This window comes from Gymnoscopelus microlampas (assembly GCF_963454915.1).
Source record: "Gymnoscopelus microlampas genome assembly, chromosome: 21".
NCBI lineage: Eukaryota > Metazoa > Chordata > Actinopteri > Myctophiformes > Myctophidae > Gymnoscopelus > Gymnoscopelus microlampas.
In genome coordinates this window covers 30,133,316-30,159,495 of record NC_139958.1, presented here as the reverse complement: position 1 = coordinate 30,159,495, position 26,180 = coordinate 30,133,316, and the positions used below count along the sequence as shown (strand labels likewise).

Here is a 26,180-nt window from a genome sequence, read left to right as displayed (position 1 = left end):
ACTTTACTGGAGTATTTCCATTTAAAACATTTTTTTTTTAATTAACCACTTCAACCCTATATATTTCGGCCATTTGAAAATAGCCGATCTACGAGCGTACAATATGCGTTGCGATGCGACGCATTGTGAGCTTGTAGATCTGCTATTTTCAAAAGATTTTTGGCTCAGAGCCTTGACGCCCAAAAGCCTAATATCTCCCCCGGCTAAGGGGGAATTCCCCTTTAGGTTATAATGAATAAGATGTTGGCTTTCCACACGGTAGACCCGGGTTTGAATTCCCTGTCATATCTATTGGGCAGATCATTTATTTATTATAAATATATTCATGCTTACAGGGAATGAATGAGTTGAAAAATACAACAACAAAAATATCTGCACGCCATTATATATGCTCCCACAGTGTATTTGTTGAATGAACAACGTTTTGACTTCTTCATCAGGTTCATGAATGAATTCAGACATAGCCTTGACGCAAAAAAATAGTTGTGCTTATAGATATTTATGCTCAACTAATATTATATTATTCTCAATAAATATTTTATTTCAATCCAATTACAATTTACAATCTAGGCATTTAGCAGACGCTCTTAATCCAGACCGATTTATTGTAAGCAAGGTATCCTAGAGTTGTTTGACTGAAATGGTCAAATATACCCCAAGCTCAACACATTCCAAGGTTAGTGAACACAGTTAGGAAGTTTTGGCTATCATGACCTTGCGCCTCTGACACATTCGTATGCTGCATGTGTGCACATGCATGCGCACAGCCGCACACGCATACACATGCTGATCTCTTCACGACCTGGTCTATCAGTGTGGAGGGATCAGCATTTGTTTTTATTTATTTATAATGCCGTTTTACAAAAGCTCCCCTCCATCTCTCAGCCCTGCTCTTTTGGAATGTTGGTAGCTACTACGGTAACCCACTCACAATCATGTCTCACCCTGCAGGTTCCAAAAATCCACACAGAGTTAGGAAGATCTGCTTTTACTGTTACTGTGCCCCACATGCTGGGAACAAGATTGAATTGCCATTTTTATTGATTTTAACTGTCATCGCCTTATTATTATTTTGGCGTTCATTTTTGTTCCGAGTGTTCTCATGGTTTTATTGATCTATGTTTAGTCACATGGTCAATTCATACAGTTCTATTTTTATTTAGTGATGCTTTATTTTAATTATGTTTTAACTGATATAGCCTTGTATTCTTGTTCTCTCTGACTTACTGACGCTAATTGCGTCTGTATTTATCTATTTATTTTTATGATGATGATAAAATCCAGTGTGACGCTTGGAGCCAAATGGTGGTAGTGCTTCCTACACGCACGCACGCAGGCACACACGCACGCACACACTCACACACACACATGCAGGCACTCAGACACACTTCAACTCCTTGGTGCCACCTCAGTGGCATTAAAATGGATATCACACCCCCGCTTACTTTCTTTGATCATATCACTTAATTTGCTCTTGTGATTCATGGTGTCATTAAAGTAGTCAACACTTAACATGACAACTCTTATCTGGGCTCTGGCTCTCTTTCATCTAAGAATAATAATATGCACATTTGCCGTTTCCAATTTAGACATTGACAGACACCCTCATCCAGATCGACTTACAGTTGTAAATAGCATGCAAAGAAAACAATGTAATGCTTCAAATAAACAAGGATACCAGGTAAACATTAAAGGTAGCATTTGCCTAAACAACGTGCTATCTAAATAACATTAGCCTTTGTAGTCGAGCAAAGACAAATCTAAATAACATAACATTATGTGAACAAGTAGCCAACATAATAGCTGCCTAACGTGCCTGGTATAACTAGCATCTATCAAAATAGGTGACAAGTAAGGGGTACAATGAAAGAGGAGTGCTATAGGGTGAGGTGAGTTTTCAGACTGCAACGGAAAATGGGGAGTGAGTGTGCAATCCAGACTACGAGGGGAAGTTTATTCCTGCAGCCCGGGAGCTAGGAGGAAGAAGAGTCTTTATGTGTGGAGCGTTGGCCAAGGTGTTTTAGAGAAGGGTCCAAACATACATCCTGTGTTAGCTGATCTAAGTGAGTGGTTAGGGGTGTGGGGATCATGTCCTGAGGAGTCGCCATGCCCTTGATTGCCTTGAAGGCACCAGTAATCACTTGTACTGGGTTCAGGCAGCAGGCAGCAACCAGAAGCCAGTGAAAGGAATGCAAATGCGGGAGATGAGAACATTCTGAATCAGAATCAGCTTTATTTGTCACATCACAGGTTTACAGTTGTAGACAAGTGAGTTGAAATTATTTTTCACACAAGCTCCATCGTTTCTCGTTTGTAGTTTTCCAGGAAAAGAGACTGATGCTGATTAGCCTATAGGAGCCTGGTTGGTGGTATCTCATTTTGCTGCAGAAATACCATTTGCAGCTTTTGCAGCTAGCCTCGCATAGCCAGACTATATCACTGCGTGGATATGAGTCTGGTGCTTCTATGAGGACGTTTTTTTTCCCAAAGGGCGGGATCAAAACAATGGCTCTGGACGCAATTGGTTAGACCCACATTAGTCTCCCACATTTTAATACTGGGCCCTGATTGGTCACCCCAGACTTCGGGAGCAGGAAATGGATTCACAACGGAGCAATGCCACACCCAAATTGCAGAGGGCAATTTTTTTTTTGCACTGGCAGATTAGTCTGGTCCCAGGCTAGTACAGAGCAATCATTGAAAGTCAGATTCTGCGTCACTACAGGTCAAATTTTGCTCAGAGAAGGAATGTACCTTGGTAGCAGCTCACATTGGCACAATCACAGTACAAAACAAAATCTTTTTTTTTTTTTTTTAAGAAAGGAGTCAAATTTATACATGGTTAAATATTCTATTTGGAATAGCCTATACCCTATCATAAATGATTTACAGTGCATACAAACAGTACAAATATAGGCAAACCTATTTCAGCCCCAAAATGCAACTGACAGCAACTAGCTATTCTTCTATCCAGTTGGTGTCTACAGTTTCATTTCTTTATATGTATCACTAATTGGGTCTTTTTTAACTATTGCTGACATGAAGAGCATGACATTGGATACATTCTCTAAAAGTATAGTCAAAAGAATGTTTATGTAGCATCTATGACTATAGACTATATATTTTTGTGTTCATATTGTGTTCATATCACTAATAACTAGAATGTTATTGTAACAACTCCAGTATTTGCACTTAATATAATAAAGGAATAAATGATTACACTGCACCCTTTCTCTCCATTCTCCTCCATTTTCATTCAGGCCCACTCAATACATTAGAGGAGATGTAATCAGATTTTCAGAAATTAAATTAGATCCTAAATCTACTGAGGTACTAGATTGATAACGGTTCGTGCAACTGGAGAAAGCTCTCTAAGGCTATAGCTTTACTTTTATGACACTGGATGTTAGCCAAAGCTAGTACAGTATGTGCTTACTTTCGCTTGAACTGTTCAAAAGGACATTTGTAAAGCGTTAGGCAACATTGGTGTTTGTTTATATCATAAGCTGCATGAACAGAGAAACTTTTTAATATTGTTAGGGAGAAGGAAAGTGTCCTGATCTAACTACTACTACTAATTCAATTCATGTTGACCGGAGTCACTCAGGGGTCTATACTTGGTCCCTTCCTTTTCCCTGTACACCAAATCTCTTTGGCAAAATTAACAGATCTACAATCCCACAATGCACTGACTTATGATGCATTGCTGAGTGGTGGACATTGCTCTTGTCTTTGCATGTCTTTATGTATGTATTTGTATTTTGTTGTTTTCTTGTGTCATGTCAAATGTGTGTACTGTTATATGTTGCATACATGGCTGTTTCTGGGTCGCAAGACAAATAGATTTTTGCCTAATTTTGCCTATTTTGCCTATTTCTGCAGAACGTTCACCTTTTAGGACAGGCCCAGAATAGGGCCGTTAGGAAAAGTAACACTATCAGCTTCCCAGTGAAGGTCAGACATTACAAGTCACTTGTACTCTCCACCCTACTCTATGGCTGTGGTTAATTGCTTGTGGTTGCTAGGAGGAATGGGATATGAATGAAATAGGGTAAAGTAAAAAGGGTTTCTGATCATTTATGAAAGCAGCTGGCAGGAATTAGGAATCTCTGGATTCTGATTTTGATCCAGATTCTGTTTCTGGAGGGGAAATTGTGGAGCTCGGGAATGGATGGCATAGGATGAGACAGACCTGGCCTCTCTAGAGATAGATTGGTGGAGGGGTCTGGCTGACTGACATGTTCTGTAAAGAGAAAGTAATGTGGAAATTGTAATGATGGGGCGGAGGGGTCTGGAGTCTGGACGCTTGTAAGAAAAAAAGGAGGAGGGGGTCCCTTGCATGTCTGAAAAGAGAGGGTTGGAAAATCCAGTTCTTTGTTAGTGTAAAATGTCTAATATCTCTGTGGGATTAAATGAAAAAAAAAGAAAAGAAAAAACTGACATCACCAATTTTTCTTTGAGAGGACGGCAAAGGCCATCATCCAGCATCTGTAGAAGAATTACTGCTTGAAAAAGTGACGTTTTCTTTTTTCTTCATGGCCATGATGACTTGCACAATCCCTAATGTTATGTTGTTTGACAATTTTATTGCCAAGCATTGAGCCTATAGCTCTCTGTGCCTTAACAAGAGTTTAGTGCCTTTTCAGTGTGGAAGACAAATGTGAATGGTAGGCTACTGCAGTAGAGCTACAGGATGACTGATACGTGTGCGTCTTTTGAATATAAAATACTTGTATTGATGACAGTATGAAGAGAACTATCCAGATACTGTATGGGCCGCACAGTAGAGAGTGACAGAGTGTGATTCTAGCCATGATGTAATGGGTGCAAAGCCAGCTTGTGTTGTGACCTGTCCTGCACAATACTGTAGATGTTTTTCTAATCAACCAGGGGGCAGAACACAGTCTTTACAACATATCTGAACGCATCTTTCTACTTTGAGATGGACTTGTACGTGAGGTCACATGATCACGCACTGCAGCTTGCTCCTCTCTGACTCTAGTAATCGCGTACAGCTGATTGGACCTCTAATCAGCTGTGGTGTTTCAGTCAAAGTGGTTTTGTCCCCAGAATGCCTGCACACCCAATAATGTTTGAAAACAAGAAACCTGTCTATGTCACCCACTCTCTCTGCCCATCTATTGTTTATCCCTGTCCACTATTGTCCAACAATTTAACTAGATTTGACTGGATTGGTTCTGCAATATAGTTTTTCTTTAAAACTCCTTAATTGTCTCCACCCAGTTTTAGCAATGAAAGCTGGGAGATTGCCATTAGTCTCTAGTTGAGTGTAACATTTAGAGATTTTTCTATTTTCTTGTCCAGAATGCCTGGAATTGTACGATTCAGAAGTGGACAGTTGAGAGAGGGGAAGGGAATAGATCTATGTATCATCCAACCTTTGAGCAAAATGTAGGCAGCTACAGCCTTCTCAGAGTCTTGAATTTATATTTTTATTTTTATTTTTATATTATTATTTATTTTTATATTTTTTTCTTTAAAAGAAAAGTTTCTTGACTTTTCCTTAAACATAACTTGACTGTGAAAGTGATGTTGTCTAATCCCCTCTGTCTGTCTCTTCTCTGCCATGTCTACAGCCATGGGAGTGCTTATGTCGAAGAAGCAACAGGTGGAGAAGGTGCAGAAATGCAGTGCTGTAGTGTCTGCCTTCCAGCAGAGTGTGAAAGATCGTGCCACAGTGGAGGGAATTGCAGAGGAAGGGGAGGGACCTGCGGACAGCTCTACCAATCAACCCAACCAGAAGAACGGCGAGGAGGCGGAGCAGAATGAGACAGAAGACGGTGCTGTGCCTTCAACCTCCCAGCAGGCCCCTGCACAAACCACGGAAGAATATAAGGCCAACCAGGAGGCGTGGTCAAGATTAAGGGATGGGAAAGGAGTGGAGCCCGAAGATTTGGAGAAAAGCCATCAACTCACACCCCCTGCCTTTGTGCGTCCTAAGAGGGATGCAGATGATGACCAGCCAGTTGAGGTCGAGTTGGGAAAGAGAGAGCAGGTATGGAAAGACATAGCCTGGAAACCAGACGAATCTGCCAGTGCAAAGAAATGTAAAGAAAATAGACCTTGGCAGATTAGTCTGGCCCCGCTCGGTTGTGATTGGATTTCGCTGCCCCCGAAGTCGTAGGGCACCAATCAGGAAACAGTATGCACATATGGGGCGGGTTTCTTTTATCCACCCCTTGGAAATGCAGGTTCCACACACAGATTCCAGACTGTGACAGTATTAGTCTGGCCTTGCCAGGCTAGGAAAGACAGCAAATGAGATTGTTCAGTGCTTGATTGAGTGGTGGCTCCAGGTGGGGTTTGTTTGGTCACTATTTCGATGGCAAATTGCAGCAGTCAATCAAGCAGAGAGGACTGCAGCCATGGTTGAGTACACATCTCAGACACTTGGTTTCAGACAGCCTGGCAATCTATTAAACTGGTACAACCAAAGCTCAATGGGGGTAACTTGAAACCCTGATCATCACTGATGAAGTAACATTGTTTGTTGTCCGGCTGTGTGTTGCCTCTTTCAGTAGCCAGCATTTCAAATGAAAAGCTCTCCAACGTTTCACACACGGTCCAGCCATAATTACACTTAGATAGTGTTAAATTAACACTGAGATTTTGTATTGTACATGGACTCATAATATTGAACACTCTGGTGAAGGTGAGAAAGGACAGGCTTGAATTGTTTCCTTTAAAGCCAGGCATTTTTCACACGTATTGTATTAACGTCCTAAAGTCGTTTTGTTTACGTGCGAGAGTAAGCATTTTGTGGGTGGACTAGTAAAGTTTTGTCATAGAGACGGCCATGTCCAGGGTCACAATGACTAATGGATGAGGTTCATACTGTAAAGTGGGCGGTTGTTCTGTTTAGTCAGTACGTGGGCTAAAGAGCTCATTCCAATGACATCTTGCTGTCCTTCTGATGATGCATTTATAGGCTACTTACTAGATGATGTGATTAAAAAAAAGTAAAAAGTGCGAAAGGTACTCATCTACATTCTACTGCTCACAATAAGTAGAGCTGTGGTTTTGAGAGAATAGCGATAATAATTCAAACGACACAGAGCCAGGACTGGAGTTATATGCCCCTAAACTAGCCACTGGCAGCGATAACATCTCGTCATCATTAGTTCTTGTGAAACTCCTAGCAGCAGTGACGTATGTTTTTGGCAATATGTCAATTTAAATCTTGGATAAGCCAGTTAAAAGCGTGCTGCAAGCACAATAAAACATCAGCCAGATCTGCATCCTCCTGAGTTACAAATAGCCTAAACTTGGCTAAGTTTCTGAAATGGAAGAAAGCACACTTTGTTACTCTGTTGATGTGAGATATATATATTCTTGTATTTATTTTCCCCCCGCTTTTGGTCCAACTATTACATTTCAGTTTTGTCTTCATTGAGTTGAAGAGCATTTATTTTCATCCATTTGTTTATGTCTGAGAGAGAGAGTTTGTTACAGCAGAGAGGGCATGCAGATTTAGTTTAATAGACATACAGTACACATACTGTACATTGTACCTGCATATCATCAGCATAACATTTGATTTATAATTTAATCATGGTAACAAATAACATTGCCTTAAGTTAAAGGGGAATTTTGCCCCACAGTTTTCTTACCTTTTCTATGATGTCATGCTATCCTAGGATGAATGGTACAGTAGACAAATGTCATAACTCCACCCCGGGTCCGTTCCAGCTAAAATAATAAATAAGGGTGGAAATTGATAAGAACACTAATTGTCAACAATGTTTTGGCTGGACCGCAAGAGTGGTGCAGACCCTGTTGACACGAATGTCTCTGAGTGAGTGAGGAAGTTACACCATTGGTCTGCCAATTGGCCTTACAACAAACTAGCTAATTGCAGAGCTATCATCCTTCCAGGCTATGCATTGAACATATTTCATTCACATCTGCCCCTAAAAATAGGAATAATATACACTGTGCTTATAAAATAGTTTATATGCACGTGTGGGAGTAAACATTACAACCTACCTGTAAAGTAAATGAGAATTTATTCTAAGTTTCTAATCAGAATCCCCTACCCACCCCCAGCCTCATGTATTTTCATAATTGCAAGAAATCCCACGACAATAATTCAATTGTCGTTATTATAATTTTGGATAGTTGTAATTGCACATTGCCTCTGGACAGCATGTTCCGAGAGAGAGAAAGATAGAGAGAGGCTGAGTGTGTGTGTGTGTGTGTGTGTGTGTGTGTGTGTGTGTGTGTGTGTGTGTGTGTGTGTGTGTGTGTGTGTGTGTGTGTGTGTGTGTGTGTGTGTGTGTGTGTGTGTGTGTGTGTGTGTGTGTGTGAGAGTGAGATTCAATGCAATACAATCGCCTTTCCCCTAAGAGACATTTTGACATTTGCCAAATCATTGAATACAAACACTTTGACTGACAATATTTGACCTGGCTGGCTAAACACAGGTAAAAGAAAATTAATTGGTTATTTTCTTTGCAGAAAGAAAAGAACAGCAGCGTATGAAACGGTCTTTGTGTGGCTTGAATGGGGTAATTTGTTCACATAGAGTTCATAAGTTTGTTCGTTTTGTAAACCATTCTTCATCCCTGGGGCAATACTGTAAGTTCTTTGCAACTTTGAGGTCAAATCGAGCGTCTGTCACGTCCAGACTTGTAATGTCATGTTCTGTCATGTCTTATCTCAAATGTCTTATCACACCGTGTCTCCCCAGCCACCCAACGATGAGATGTGTGATGTGTGTGAAGTGTGGACGGCCGATGACCTGTACCCCTGCAGGATCTGCACACGCATGTTCCATGATGGCTGCCTCAGGGAGCTCGGCTACCTGCGGGCTGAAGCACTGCAGGAGATGAGGGACACGGCCCACACTATCACAGGCTGGAGCTGCTACTACTGTGTGAGTCTGCACTAACCACTGCTACCTGTCCTGTCCTGTCCAGTGTGGCCAGATTCCGTTAGAGATACAAGAAACCAGGTCTAGGAAAACAAGCCCAAAACACTATTGTGTCTCTGTCTCTGCAGAGAGAAAAACACTATTTCTCTCTCTCTCTCTCTCTCTCTCTCTACAAGCTGTGAGAGTCAGAATAATTTGAGATGAGAGGGAGATCTACAAGCTCACAACGTGTCGCGATGCGACGCGTTGTGAGCTTGTAAATCTGCTATTTTCAAATACAATCTTGGAGGAAACTTATAATAAGCAGACACACTGGTCCTGTCCTAACTTGGGGTCCAGGAACCCCAAGTGGTGCTTGAGGGGTTCCAGGGGGTCCCCAGCAAAATGAGGGAACAGTTTAACCACTTCAACCAGTAAAACATATAGAATGTTTTTATTTTTTTATGTCTCGTATCTCTCCCTAGTACTGTGTTGTACTGTACATTACTGCAGTGATTTTCAACCTTTTTCATGTCAAGGAGCCCCAGTTTGATTATGCCATTAGGCCACAGACCTCCAAATGGAACCAAATGGACGTTTACGGTCCATTTGGTTCCATTTGTGCACTCGATTGAATTTACAGACCCTTAAGGTCCATTTTGTTTCTAACGATCAGTCATTTAGCTGGGGACCCCCTGGAACCCCTCGAGGACCCATATAGGGTCCCTGGACCCCATATTGAGAACCAGGTATACTGTGCTGTACCGCACTTGTACAATGACTCTCACGACAGTATAACGTGTATCCAACCATGCGCTGCACGCACAAGCACATCACTCACACACACACACACACACACACACACACACACACACACACACACACACACACACACACACACACACACACACACACACACACACACCCTCAGCACCTTCTTGGAGAGGCATTTTTCTCTCCATCAGTTTCTGTCCATCAGTACAATAGGCGATGCTGCATGCAACATGATAGCATTGTGGTGCACAATTGCTGTTTACTAATTAAAATACACTATTTCAATCAAGTGTGGCAACATTGTTGAAGCACTGCACTTCTGTTTGCAAAACTACTGGATTCTGGAGTCTCACCAGGGTTTTGAAGGCTAATGTCAAAATCAATGACTCTTTGCTGATCACAGCTCTGTGCAATCTGTTTCATTTCAAGCGTAAACAGCCAAAGAGGGCTCTATGCTGAATAACCCCTTAGGAGTGGAGTATGGCTTCTCTCTCTCTCTCTCTCTCTCTCTCTCTCTCTCTCTCTCTCTCTGCAAGCTGTGAGAGTCAGAATAATTTGCCAAGCTTGAGTGCATGGGAGGGAGGTTTTTCACACAGTTTGAGGAGCGTCACTAAAACGTCTCTCTTTTACAGTGCTTCTGGCAATGTTGTGGGGAATGGGGTGGAAGGTAAAGAAAAATGATTAAAGATGCTATAAATCCTGTAGTGAATATTGATCATCATAGCCGAGGAAAGCAGAGGAAAGTCATGACAAGGGGTCCCTTTCAAATGAGACCTGCTAAAATAGCTTCAAGACAAACATAAGTTGTAGACAAAATACAATGAATTAATAAGTAAATTAATACATAAATAAATACATTCGCAGACACTCAGGATCAGTGGCCAAATCTATACATCTTAGTGAAACAAGCAGAGCACTATTGACTTAGCCTGAAGCTCCTCTATATACAGTTTGAATTCATCAACGGAGGATAACCTTCACTGATTAAAATCGTTTGCAATGAGTTCCAAGAAGAGTCAACAGGATACACTGAACCTAATTCAATTATGTCTTGGGACAGATAACTCGGAAATTATGTGGATCTCGAGATCCACATAGAAACGGCGTGGCTCCAATGTGGATCTCCTACTTCATGTGACCAGCCTGTGACATCGTCATCTAAGACCTCGTATCTCCATGTTTCTTAGTTTTTTGTCTGTTTTTTCGTAAATTATTAGTGAAAATAGCAGATCTACAAGCTTGTAGATCGGCTATTTTCACAAAATAATTTCAAAAATGGAACGATTTGGGACGGTTTCCACACGACAGCAACAATATATTTATTATATAAGAAAGCATATCACAGTCATTTCTATTTCATTTAAATATTTTATACATATTTGTCTGATCTGAAATTCGGATTTATACAAGTTGGGCACTGGTGTCGTGCACCGAAAATAGCAGATCCACAAGCAATTTCTGTTGTGCGACACTGCACACAACAAAGTAGGCTATATCAAGCCTTTAACAGCCATTATTTCATTTCAAGCTTTTTCCCCACACCGCTCCTGCTAGTACAAAACGTTTCTTGCATTTGTTGGACTTGGAATATTATTTGAACATCATTTTGATATATAATTAATGTACTTGAAAAATGTATTCAAACAAATTTCAAAAGTTGAAATAGCCTATACACTATATACTGTATATTTTTTACCCATGGACCAACATCTAATGCACACGCATTTGCTTTTGTCAAAAAATATGTCTCTGAGGCAGAAACATTCTACAACATATTCAGAGGCTGATGAACGCGTGCGTGCGCGCGCGCGCGCACACACACACACACACACACACACACACACACACACACACACACACACACACACACACACACACACACACAGCATAAAGTTCAGTCAAGCAAAGAAAATCTATATTGTAGATCTGCTGTCAAGGCAGATCGGCTGTCAAAAGAATCGGGGCGGAAAGGTTTGACTGGTGGTTAGTGAGTCTGCATGTAAAGCAATTGAAAAGTTTAAAAAAGGAAAAGAGTACCCTTTGCTCTGTCATTGTGAGTCAATCAGGATATATATGATTATATATATATATATATACATATATATATATGCACTCACTCAGGCACACACACACACACACACACACACACACACACACACACACACACACACACACACACACACACACACACACACACACACACACACACACACACACACACACACACACACAGCCTACTAGCTTCTGTGACTGTGTGTCTCGCAGTGCATCTGTTTGCCGCAGTTACAATCAACAAGGTTTTCTGCACAAAGAACCATGAAAACATTTGCAAATGGCATCATTTGGCTTATTTCCATGAGGGATCATAATCACCCACAGAGGAATAATTACTTTCCAACTGCTGTGACTTGACGCAGTGAATAAATCCTCTCCATACTTAAACGGTCACACAGATTATATGAAATACGTGAAAATTATGGAAAGTAAAGTTTGTTGAACAATATTTTTTGTCATTACTCGAGAGATAATAATACCATTGGCATGGTAGATCAGCCATCTATTTTCCTAATTAATGTTCCATGGACCATGCAAATGACTTTGCTTAACTTCTCACAGATTTCAAGTTACAGAACTTGTTTTGGATAGAATAAAGTTTCCTTTTCTGTACAGATGGTGATGGTTAATCGTGGATTTGCTTCAACACCTTCTCCAGCAATACAAAACCAAGGCTTGCATTTTGAAGATAAATTCAGCAAGGTTCTGGTTGACCAGCGTAATGATCGTTTCGGAGTGCTGACTATTACTTTCTTACTGTGAATCTTCGCGAGTCGTGCACCCGGCAAACTGCATTATATACAGACTGAGTGTGCTCGTTATTGTTTTCTAATGTCTTGACCATTTTCAAAACAGATCCTGACCTGGATTTCTGTGCAGGAAATGATGGTTATGTGGTTGGCCTACGTGCATTAAGTGGCTGGGCCAACAGGGCACCCCAACAGAATGATTTATAGATCCATTGTTACTCAGCATCTATTTTAGAAACAAGTACTTATTGTTGCCCACTAGAGAAAGATTATGTATTACTTGACACAGCCAGGGGATGCGCACCTGCACCTCCTTAAACTTCAAACAAATGATACGTAGCCTGCGAGTTAGTTCAGGCAGCATATACTTGAGAGGTTACACACTGCGGCTATGCGGGTGCATACAGAGTTATTACAACGCTAGTACGCAGACCATACATCATAGCTGACGTGTCAATCAGCTGACCAATCAGCTTTATTTAAGCTCACCTCAGTCTCGGTTCATTCTCTGCTGTCATTTGTCCCTGGTCTGTTGGTATGGTTATTTAAGCTCACCTCAGTCTCGGTTCATTCTCTGCTGTCATTTGTCCCTGGTCTGTTGGTATGGTTATTTAAGCTCACCTCAGTCTCGGTTCATTCTCTGCTGTCATTTGTCCCTGGTCTGTTGGTATGCAACTGTTTACTCCCACCACCACCCCAGCACCACCAGTGGGCTCTGCTATTGGTTCTGTCCTCCGTGGGGGGTTGTTATGTATATCTATCTCCCTGCTCTTAATGGTTAATGATGCCTGTATGATTGTGCTGAGCAGGGAGAAAGATGTTGCAGAGCCTGAACGCCAAGATAAATTATTATAGCCACACTTGTATTCACATTTATAATAAAATATTGGTTCAAACTATTCGTGAGTTATCTGACTGAACTTAATCATATCCAGGAGGAAACAGAGGAGCAGATAAATGACAATGTCATCAACTTCTGATGTGACTAAAAGAGTCAGAGAGGCTTTCACAAGAGGTTTAAAATGAGTCTGAGATGAACTTCTCAAAAACTGTGTAATGTCTGCTACTACTGTTGTATAATGGATGAGAACACGGGAGTACCTCCGCTTGGGTACTTCGGCATATAGCAGTATGCTATTTATAGTGGTAGGAACCTCTGTAAGGTCTTGCTATGTGACGCACATTTTGAGCATTGTAGTGCCAGCCTGGGGAGTGGGACCAGAGGTTGAGAGCGCTGTGATAATAATAGTGGATGTGTGCTGAGGGTCAGTGTGGGGTGGCGGGAAACTGGCTTGCCAGTTGATGACTTAGAGAAAGGGGAGAACTGGACTGTATAGTGTGTTGAAGAACGGAATGGGTTCAACGGGTTCTCCTCCAGTGCTGGCTCACTGGACTTCTAGTCTTGCATGCTGCTTTTAAGCCTGTGTCCCTCATTTCTTTTCAGCGATGCTTTGTGTTTTATTTAGTTTAGTTCAGCCTTTCTCACTATCGTCTTACTTAAAGGTAGAGTAAGTGATATTTTTTGTTGAAATAAGTGTTAAATACTGTAGATCTACATTCTGATAGTAGTCATTGATATAGAGTGTTTGTTCAGTTACAGGAGTCTCCCTATCCATGCTGCTCTTTAGTAAACAGAACATTATTTTCTGTTTTATCTAATCAGGAGAGAGAACTCGCACAGAATACAAATTAAACCAGTGAAATTGAAAATGATGGCTCTGAGAAATGAGCAGACAAAATTGGAACTGGAACAGTATAAAATTGAAGCTGATAAATGGGTACTCTTTCCTGATTGGCTGATATGACTTATCGTTTGCCGAAACTCTTTAAACTTTAAAACTCTGTTGGGATGTGCAATACTAACCAAAATATTTTTTTGAATTTGTTGTCCATGATATAGATTTGTGCTTGTGGAGCCCAAATAACGGCACATGAATACATTTCGCACAGTAGTCTGGCTCCATGATATTAGCATTCAACCATACATTATGCATCTACAGTGTAGATGTGAATGCAAATGTGTAAACAAACACACACACACACACACACACACGCACGCACGCACGCACGCACGCACGCACGCACACACACGCGCGCGCGCACACGCACACGCACAACACACAACACACACACACACACGCACCATACATGCACCTGACAGATGGTATTTTCAGAACTATAACTTGTGCATGATAATAGACTTGTGTTGTCTGCCAGCCCAGGGCTCAGCTGCAGTATCTGCTCCTTTAACCAGATTGATCTCTGTGTGTCTGATTACTCATACATTTTATTTTATCCTGTTTTCCATGTCACAATAGTCCAGGCACACACAGTTCGTTCTCACATTTTGTTTTATTGTTTGAGTGGTGACAGTGTTTCGATGAGTGCTCTATATTATTACTGACAAGTCACAAGCTGCATGTTGGAGTATGATTGTCTTCCTAATGCTTTATATTAGGCTCGCTTCAGGCGTAGAGACCCCCGTAATGTTTGCTAATTATTTGCTAACTATTCATTCAGGATGTTGTTGTTCTGCAATGTCTCCAAACCATATTGTCATTTTGGCCCGAGGAATGTGTCAGCAGGAATTTAACACGCCACAGAACATTATGGGGGTTTGGCATTTGGAAAGTCTGTCAGCCCTGATGTTCTCGTAGGTTTCTAATTATAGAGGGATGGAGGGATCTGCACTCTCCACAGATATGAACTAAACGCACATTCAATCAGAAACACTCTCGTCTTAGTAGATAAAGAACCATTTATTGCCACAAATGGAATACAGTTAAGCTTGGCGTTAAAGCTCCACTCTTGGGAGAATATTCACTGAATTTTGTCGAAGCAGCCTGCTAAGCATATATTCAGAGAATGCTTTAGCAAATCCCCCATAGGGATACAATGACAACAATAAGCAATACATTAACATATTAGTTAGAATTAGCAGATATACATGATAAACACAAGTATTTGAGCCTAGCAAGATTTTAAACAGCAGATATACATGATAACCACAAGTATTTGAGCCTAAGCCAGACTCTAAACAAAGCAGATATACATGATAATCACAAGTATTTGAGCCTATGGCAGACTCTAATCAAAAGGTGGAGGCTGGGGTGGAGGAGGAGCTAGCAAAATGCATTGGTTCAGCAACCAAGAAAGACCTAGAGAATATGAAGCCATATTTATAGGAACCTCTTTGCTCAAGCATGAGCTGTGATTGGATAATGAGTGTGTGATGTAATGACCAGCTGGGCTGTGAATGGGGAATAGAAAGCTGATGTTCACATCAGCTGACTGACTGCTGGTTACAGCTTTGGCGTGCACGACTTCCGTGTCCTGCATGAACTAACGCTATGCTTCATTTCAATCAGAAACACTCTCGTCTTAGTAGATAAAGAACCATTTATTGCCACAAATGGAATACAGTTAAGCTTGGCGTTAAAGCTCCACTCTTGGGAGAATATTCACTGAATTTTGTCGAAGCAGCCTGCTAAGCATATATTCAGAGAATGCTTTAGCAAATCCCCCAAAACCAATAAATGCATACTCTCTGGTTTCAGCCAAGCGGCAGCTAGGCTACTCAGAGAGTGCATAACAGAATTCCCCCCCAACACACGGAAGCCAACGCCAAGCCTAAAAAACGCCTTAATCAGTCATACTATATTATGTGAAGTAGCAAACCTGCTACTGACTTAAAATAGAATGCGCACGCATCCTGAAGTCATTCTACAAATTATGTGATAAGAGACTATGTGTCACAGCAAGCTTGCTGTGGACCTCAGCATTTAATTATTAAGCTATACTAAAAGAATGCAAGCATGCATCTTAAAATGAGGTCATCCTACAATTAATGAGATATATACTGTGTGTGTTCAACAGCCATGTTGATCCTGTACTTCAGGAGTGCTTTAAATGCAAGCATGCATTTGTGTGTTCAACAGCCCTGTTGATTCCTGAGCTTCAGGAGTTCCTCAGCATTTGATTGTTAAGCTAAACTAAACAAATGCAAGCATGCATCTTAAGACTATGTGTTCAACAGGCCTGATGAATGCAGAAACCTGTTGATTCCTGAACTCAGGAGTCCTAGACGGTATCGTAAAGCGATGCCCACTGCTATGTTGCACCGCGAATAGGATTCGAAAAGGACATTCTATTTCTTTTTAAAGAAATCTGATATATATAAATATATATATGTATATGAGGTCATCCTATGATGAATGATAACTAATGTTTATCATCCATGATAAATAAAGTGTACTAACTATGTGTAACAGCAGCTTGCTGTGGACCTCAGCATTTGATTGTTAAGCTATACTAAAAGAATGCAAGCATGCATCTTAAAACGAGGTCATCCTACAATTAATGACGTATATATACACTATGTGTGTGTTCAACAGCCATGTTGATCCTGTACTTCAGGAGTGTAGCCTACTTAACCAGAAAGTGTACTATAGGGTTGAGATTCCTTGGTTGCCCCTAGCAACGGAACGCCCCTGTAATCACCACTGATTAATAACATATGTGTGTAACAGCAGCGTGCTGTAACTCCCTATCCGCTCAGATAAGAGGGATGCAAGCATGCATCCGTAAAAGTCAACTATCTTCATCAGAATGAACCCATGCCATTGCCAACCACTTTTGAATGCAGACTCTATTTAACCGTCTCCTCATACAGTACATGCCACTCATTGCTTTTTGAGCAACTTCAAGTTTAAGCCTAGACCAATGTAGCTGCACCAATGCAATGCGGAAATGAGTGAGAGGTATACAGCTGCGCAGCAGTCCACATCTTTTGTAGAGGAGACAGAGCCGGGCCGTGAACCATGACCCTGGCTTTCCCTTGTCGGTCAGGAAGAACATTAGTCTTGCCTCGCCAGAGGACGTCTTTGCAGATACTGGATCATGGAGAACAGAGACAAAACATGGTTTTAGTTAGGGTTAGGGTTAGAAATTATGACGTTTGCACCTTCCCCCCCCTGTCTGATTTACAGTGTTTAAGAGTTTAAGATGTTAAGTTCATCCTACAAAAGTGTGAAACTATGTGTAGCAGCAGCATGCTGCAGACCTCAGAAATGAATTCATCAAGCTAAACTAAATTAAAAGTGTAAAATGTAATAACTATATGCAGCAGTAAGCATACTGCGGACCTTACCCATCACGCACAGATAAAGAAATGCAATACAAAACAGAATCATACTACCCAAATCAGTGCAGTGGAACCCAGCCAACACTTTCAGCAGCATACTTATGCCTGATGTCAATCTCAGATACGTAGATAGCGATCCACAAAAGCTTCAAGTTCCACAAGCATGCAGAACACCACCTAGATGAACTTTTGGAAAGACACACACAAGAGCAAGCATGCAAGCCTTCTCGTCTGGACGCTGTGGAGATCTGTAAGCAAACAGCTGGATTATCTCATTCACTCATGGTGAACGTAGTAGCGTTCATGGCTGCAGACCGGCAACCTGCTGCTTCATTGTGAATGCTGGAATCAAGCAGCTGAAGAGTACTGTAGCTGTACCGTTTGCAATAAGCAGACCGCAATGCATCTTTAAGACTTTGTTTGCAATAAGCAATTATTTTAAATTGCAATTATCATCATAAGTTTTCTTCTTTCTGCAACCATCCAATGAAACTTAACCCAGCAGCACCTGTATGAGTCAGAGACAAGTAAACCCCCTTTATCCTTGCAATGAATAATGACTATTATATGATTTCCGCCTTTCACCTGCTGTGTTTTTTGTCCAACTCGAGATGTGGCCAGACGGTGCGCACTTCCTTTAGTACTTAAACAGACAAAGTATGCATCTGAAAATATTTTTGTGAGAAATAAGCAATGCACTAGATAACGTGCCTCAGTCAGCAGGACTCCCTCTGTCTGCCCACTGCTGACACTATGTTACTATGTAGCAGTAACCTTTTTCCTGTAGCATGATTAACATTAGTATCCTCATCATAGTAGTAGCAGCTCAACTGCAGTAGAATGAGTAGCACGATAAAATAGTAGCAGCATTTAGCCAAAGCATGATTTATAGCTGTAATGTTAGCAGCAAGTATAAGTAGCTTTTTAGTAGTAGAATCAGTATCTCACACTTTTAGAACTAACAGCAACCCAACCTGAACCTTCCCGGCATCCGTGATGGAAAGAAGGTCATGCCATCAAAAGCCTTGGATCACCATAATAGCAGTCGCTCATAAACAAAACAGAAGCAGTGTGAATTCAAGCAATGAATATCCCTTTACAATGACATGGTTAGCTAAAAGTGAAGTAACATGCAATTAATTCAATGCACTATGAATCCGCTCCCTGCATCTAAGTCATAAGCTGATAGAATTGAAGCAGCAGAGAATCAGATTAACCATTTAACATGACAGTTACACTGCCATAATGCCTGCACATGACCAGTTAAGAAAGAAAACACCCTTGCCTTCACCTTATTCTCACACGGTAGCATTGAACTGAATTGACCATGATATGACTGTGTCAGTTGCATAGACTACAATACCCAAGATGCATGCTGTATTGTATGAGACTTCCTGATTACTCCCAAGGAGTAGTCACGTGACACCACCACGCGTGTTGCCAGATTGTAAGAAAAACAAGCGCCAAGTCTATAAAAACAAGTCGCAAAACAAGTGTTTAGAATATTAAACATTTTTTTGTACCATGATTACATATGAATATGGGGTTCCTTCACATGAACCCTGTTTAGTAATCATATTTGCTAGTGACTTAACAGAACACGATCCCAAAGTCGCTTATAATAAGCAGACATGGCAACACTGATTTGATACACATGCTGTGATTTCCTTTCCTGGCTTGAATACATGTCTAAATTTTGACTTCTTGTCTTATATTATGCCCCGTTGCACACAGATTGTCTACGACAGTTTTGATAAGTATAAACATATTATAAAAGCATTTGTGCTAGCAGAGCACTACAACTGTTGGAAGCTCTGCTTGAAGCTTCAGCCAACTAGATGGTACTGCACCATGTATTGTGGGTATTCCCAGAGTCAAGAGTGCCTCAGCAGAACAGCATTAGAACTTAGAAGCAGTACTTATTTTGGAAAAATCAAACTTTCGGCCCAAAAATGTAGCTCCATATATTCCTATACCTGAAGCCATAAAATGCTAAAATAGCCACGTTTCATTACCTGATGAAAGCTCTTTAAAACCACTGAAATGTCTTCTGCTGGGAATAAAAGGAAGTAGCCTACATGGGGAGCAAGCTGCTGTGTTAACTTTGCAGCGCTGTACAAACAAATCAAAGTTTTTACATGGCAGCAAGCATGCTGTTAGCTTTAAGCTACAAACAATTCGAGCTTTCCACATGCTATGTTACCTTTAAGCTATAAACAATTCAAGCTTTCCACATGTTATGTTAGCTTTAGCTACAAACAATTCAAGCTTCCACATGGGAAGGAAGCATGCCATGTTAACTGTGCAGTTCTGTATAACAACAAAGATTCTACATGCAGCAGCATGCTATGTTAGCTTTTAGCTACAAATAATTGAAGCTTTCCACATGGGAAGCAAGCATGCTATGTTAACTGAGCATTGCTGTATAACAACACAGCTTCTAAACACATGGCAGCACGCATGCTATGTTAGCTTTAAGCTACAAACAATTGAAGCTTTCCACATGGGAAGCAAGCATGCTATGTTAACTGTGCAGTGCTGTATAACAACCAAGCTTCTAAATGCAGCAGCATGCTATGTTAGCTTTAAGCTACAAACAATTGAAGCTTTCCACATGGGAAGCAAGCATGCCATGTTAACTGTGCAGTGCTGTATAACAAACAACTTCTAAATGCAGCAGCATGCTATGTTAGCTTTAAGCTACAAACAATTCAACTTACCACATGGTGAAGAGAGTAGCCTACAAACAAATCAAGCTTCTACTGTCTGGGCAGCAAGCATGCTGTATTAGCTTTGTGCTACAAACAATTCCTAATTTCTACATGGCAGCAAGCATGCTATTCGCTTAAGCTATGAGCACATTAGTGTTTGGCAGCAATAATAGAAGAAGCATTGCTGCTGTAGCAGTGGTAAAGTCAGCATCATAAGCAGACTCATCTCATATAGCACCAAAATATCATAGAGCAGCGCACAAAGCAGTAGATGAGCAGCAGATGAGCAGCAGATGAAGCTCGCAGCAGCTAGCAAAATGCATTGGTTCAGCAACCAAGAAAGACCTAGAGAATATGAAGCCATATTTATAGGAACCTCTTTGCTCAAGCATGAGCTGTGATTGGATAATGAGTGTGTGATGTAATGACCAGCTGGGCTGTGAATGGGGAATAGAAAGCTGATGTTCACATCAGCTGACTGACTGCTGGTTACAGCTTTGGCGTGCACGACTTCCGTGTCCTGCATGAACTAACGCTATGCTTCATTTTTAACCCATTCAATCAGGGAACGCATCTGTGTCATTTTAGATGTCTTTGGCCATTCAAAAATAGCAGACATACAAGCTCATAGCGCAGCACCGAGTGCCGCGCTATGAGCTTGTATGAACTTGTATGAGCTTGTGCATATTTTTTATATTTATTTTTAAAAGCGAACATTTGTAAAATATTTTGTTCCGCAGGGACCTCCAGAAGCAAAGATTTGAGTAAAAAATATATATATTTGCACAAATGTTTAAGATTTTTCAAAAAAATTGCACATCTACAGTACAAGCTTATTTATCTGCTATTTTTGAATAGCCAAAGTATAAAATAATGGTTAAAGTGCTTAAAATCTAAAATGACACAGATGCGTTCCCGGAATGAATGGGTTAATGCGTGTCTGAACTGAGATGCCACTCAGCTCAATTCTAACAAACGATGCACACACACAGTTGCTACCCCTGTGTGTTTAGATAATTATGTACTGTAGGTACTGTATGACATTTTGCTCGTGGTTTCTAAGACACACCGTGACGCATGAAACAGTACAAGTATGAGCATGACTCAGTCTTTGAATTAGTCTCTTACCACTTGAAAAGGTCTCAGTCGAGGAAAACCAGCGCTCACAGATAATAGGAATGTCACTTATAAAACATTGGGCAGCCTGTAAACAGCAAAGATAGATAGAGAGATGGACGCGTTTCGCCATATAGCCATCATCAGTGCTGTCTTCTACTGTATATAGGCTGCTTTTGGCACTTAAGCACAAAAATGTGTATACATTGTTTTGATATTTTCAATCTTTTCTTTTTTCTTTTTTAATACATTTTCGCCTATAATGACATGTCCAAAATTGGGACACGAGGGTTAAAGTGGTTAACCACTTAAACCCTATAGCCTATACTTATTGACTGGTGTCCTCCAGGGCTCTATACTTGGTCTGTTCCTTTTCAACCTCTCGCCAAATCTCTTCGACGAAATTAGTAGCCACTACAAGGTGAGAGTGCATTGAAACGCTGTGCGTCGTGAGCTTGTAGATCTGCTAATTGTGTTATGCCCAGAATATGGACGCTAGGGTTCAACATGCTGTATCTAGTATAATATCAGAGTTCTGGTTTCATTCTATCATTTTTCTGCAAGTGTGCCCCCCCCCCCACACACACACACAAACACAGGCACGCACGCACGCACGCACGCACACACACACACACGCGCGCGCGCGCGCACGCACGCATACGCACAGACACACACGCGCGCGCGCGTACACACACACACACACACACACACACACACACACACACACACACACACACACACACACACACACACACATTGAGCTGGCTTATGTATTTTGGGAACAGCTTGCTATAATACGTAATTCCACTTCTTTATTGACAGCAGCCAAAAAATGAATGGCACATTAATTCTAATGAAAGGCTAAGTAGAAGCAGCAGGATATCCTGATGGAAATAGTTTTACCTTATTTGAGCTTATGGCTAATTGCACTTGTAACTCTGAAGTCTGAAGCTCACTCCACATAATTAGAACACTCAATTATTGAACAGTCAGTTATGCACCATCATCCTCTTGGCCTTGACAGCCCTCTACTCGACTACAGGAGAGATTGTGAAAGTCTCCAACTCTCCATACCTCTGTCCTTAACCATTACCTTGTATGTCAAATAGCAAAAATAGCTGATCTACAAGCTCATGTTTCGACGTGTCGTGAGCTCGTACATCTTGTAGAGCTTGTAGATCTGCTGTTTTGTTGCTAAATGTTGGCCTATTTCCTCCAAATGTTTGCCTGTATTTTCACAGAAATGGTCTCCCGTTATGACATGCCCAGACCGCTATAGGGTTCATGTGGTTAAGTTCTCCTCCTTCCCCTCCTCATTATCCCTCTTCCTCTCCGCAGGATAACGTGAATCTGCTCCTGACGGAGGAAGAGATGTACAGCCTAATGGAGACGTTCAAGCAGTGTAAGATCATCCCAGGTGAGACTGTGCTTCACAGCAGCTCTTGAACTTAACATATCGTAGACCAGGGGTTCTCAATATGAGGGTCGGGAGGACCCCACATGATTTTGGGGGGGTCCCCAGATGACGGTAAAGTGACAATGTAAGGACTTTTAAACCTTAAAAAAAAGAAATGATAAAAGACCATTACTGCATCAAAAGTAATCATCAAACTATACTATAAAAACTGGTCAAACATTGGTCATATTGTCAAATAATATAAGAAAGAGGCTAAATATTTTTTTTATCTACATTTTTGCGAGCTTTTATATCAGCTATTTTCACAATTTATGCTTGTAGATCTGCTATTTTCACAATATTTATCTGTGGAACCGAGTCAAACAATGACTGATGATGACAAATATGATTATTTGGGGGGGGGGGGGCCCGGCCTGAAAAGGTTGAGAACCATTGCAGTAGACCAACTAAAAGCACCACCTGCCAAGGAGTGGTACATTGTGGATGTATAGCTGATGAGTCGGGCAATTTACGCCAGTCAGTTTTGCGCTAACCCGCCTTTAATCACTGTTCCTCTAGTTTCTTAAAATAACTTGAGCAGGAATATGGAAATCAAATCCCCTGAAGTTATGAATCATTGTGACCTGCTGATCAGGGGCGCCAGTTGAGGCTCCAGGGGATGGAGGTTGCCACACCCTATAGCGTTCACATTTAACCTCAAATTCAGTTTCTTATATGCATATTTTCTCCACCTCTGAACAATTTTTGCAGATTCATCTGACTTTAGATTGCCACTGAGTGCACATCAATCCACAGCCTTAGTTTGTCGTGAGCTTGTAGATCTCTTAAGTGGTTACTCTTTTGCCACCCTGTAAATTTTGATTCCTGAAAATGACGCATCTGCTGATGCTGCTACTTTGCCGCTCTCTGCCACGCTAATAGCTATTTCTGCATGCATGGCATTTAGCAGCAAACTGAGACTGAGCTACTTTGTGACAAATATGCCGATCAGTTATTCATCGACCTCCCAGAAAATCTCCCGTAGTATAGACCCCCATTACAAGGGTTATAAAACTCTTTAATTTTTCATTTTGTTGCCTCGTTCAGTTGAGCCCAATCCATCATTTGCCTCGGCTCGGCCTGCTTCTTATATGTGTGTTATGGTTTTGCCGTGGTTCAGAGGGAAGGCAATCAATGGGAGATGCTACTGCTTTTGTAGTTAATTATATCTGGAGAGCTGCCTGGTGACTAATTAATCCATTAAGACCGGGAACGCATCTGTGTCATTTTAAGATTTATTTGGCTATTTTTTTTTTAATCGTGAAAATTTGTATTTGTAATATATATATTTTTAAAGTGAACATTTTTAACTCCAATATTTGCTCCTGGGGTAACCCCCTGGAACAACATATTTTGAGATGGGGTCTGTGGGCCAAATACATATCTAAAAATGTTTCCTAAATCCTAACAGTATGTTGCTTTATCAGTGGTGCTCCAACTTTTCCATGTCAAGGACCCCCAAAATGATTTGGCCGCGGACCCCCATCTCAAAATATGTTGTTCCAGGGACCCCCACAACCACAGATCGGAGTTAAAAATGTTCGCTTTAAAACATTAGTCAAAGATTTGCACACATTTTCCACGATTTTTCCAAAAATAGCAGATCTACAAGCTTGTAGCACTGCACAGAGCTTGTAGATCTGCTATTTTTGAATAGCAAAAGAAATGTTAAAATGACACCAGATGAGTTCCCGGTCTTAAAGGATTAAGCCTGACATGATGAATCGCTGCTTGCCACTCCAGAGTCATGCCTGGTGTCAGATGAGCTGCTGCAGTACCGACACTTTGTGTCCAAGCAGCTGTTTGAGAAGGATCTGACGGACGAGCAGGAGGAGGAAGTGCTGGCCCAGTTTGCCGCGCTGGACCCCGAGAAGAAGGGTCAGATTGAGTGGTCCGACTTCCTCTACTTTGAGTCCCTGGCGGTGCTGAAGAAGTTACGCACAGAGGTACTGTACACTACCACAAAGAACTAGAGTCCGACCCATATATCGGGTATACCAAAATGCGAATGTTGCTATTCAGATATATTCTTATCAATGAGCATATATCAATTATATAAACATATTATTAACTTAAACTTATACTGTAAAGTGAGTACTTCTCCATTAGTTAGGCTGAAGCGAGCATAATGTGTTTATTAACCTCTGAGCTCTTTGGACAAGGGCTCCCTATTTGATTGATTGCTTGCATGCTTGACTGATTGCTTGATTAATTGATTGATTGATTGATTGATTGATTGATTGATTGATTGATTGATTGACATATTTCTTTTTTTTAAACATTCCTACTACTTCCAACATAGGCCTACTAGTCAACTAAAGTAGCAAAAAACACCATGGTTAGCTTTCTGTGAATGAAACCTTCCACAACTAAACTAATTGATGGTTATAATCAGGTCCAGCTGCTATTCAGCCAGCTCTTTGTGAGCTCTTTATGGCTCCTTACAAATCTCAATTTAACACCTGAGCATAAACCTAATTAATCTTTGCAAATTGTGCCTTTATGACTTTTGAGGACCAGGGGAAATTACAATGCTGTCATTCATACAATTCAAATATCTTCCCTGGACTATCCACAACATAGCCCGGTGATCCTTGTGGAAGTGTTGAATGGGGCCTAAGTACTTTAAGTTAATTAATTTGCAAACAATGGCCAAACGAGTACATGAAGTAGACAATAGTTCAATTGAATGACCGGGCAAATATCACCTAAACTCCAACGTGGACCCGGTTAATACTTTAACTTTTGTCAACTTTTGCATATTCACTGGATAACCACATTATGGTTGTGATTTACCTGCTTTAGATTCCTGGCCTAAGTGTCCCTTGTGGAGACAGTTTGATTATATGCCACTGACGCCACTATAGGATTTGCAATTTATGGACTGGGCTGTAGGATAGTTAAGCTACCAACCAATGGGACAACAGCTGTGCTTGCAGATTATGTCATGCGATTTACTGCTGCAACTGAGAAGGATCCAAGCTGAATAAAGGATACAGATAACCCACAATCCTGAGTTACATCATTCAAAATCACAGACATCCATCATTTTCCGACATTTTAACTCAATATAATGATTTCTGAATGCCAAAAACTTTTTTTTTTTTACAGTGAGCTCCAATGTTTTAATCCAGTCCAAATCGCCACAGTCAGTGTCATTGTTGATAGGTTCATGATATATTCTTCAAAAGCTGTGTTGTTATCAATCATTCATAGCATCATTATGGTTTTCTCTAGCAGTTTTCTATGAAAGTAAAAATGGGTCCTTGGATTCTGAAATGAGGGAAAGTGGGTTTCAGAGTTT

At 41.0% G+C, this 26,180-nt stretch overlaps 1 protein-coding gene across 1 annotated transcript in view; it reads left to right on the top strand.

Moving 5' to 3' along the window:
- Nucleotides 1–26,180, top strand: part of phf24 (PHD finger protein 24) — a 45,784-nt gene that overhangs the window by 12,212 nt on the left and 7,392 nt on the right. Inside the window, exons 2-5 of the mRNA XM_084046624.1 lie at nucleotides 5,598–6,016; nucleotides 8,711–8,896; nucleotides 22,759–22,837; nucleotides 24,620–24,822. Coding sequence (XP_083902750.1) covers nucleotides 5,600–6,016; nucleotides 8,711–8,896; nucleotides 22,759–22,837; nucleotides 24,620–24,822 — 885 coding nt within the window. The 5' untranslated portion in view covers nucleotides 5,598–5,599. The remainder of the gene's footprint in view (nucleotides 1–5,597; nucleotides 6,017–8,710; nucleotides 8,897–22,758; nucleotides 22,838–24,619; nucleotides 24,823–26,180) is intronic.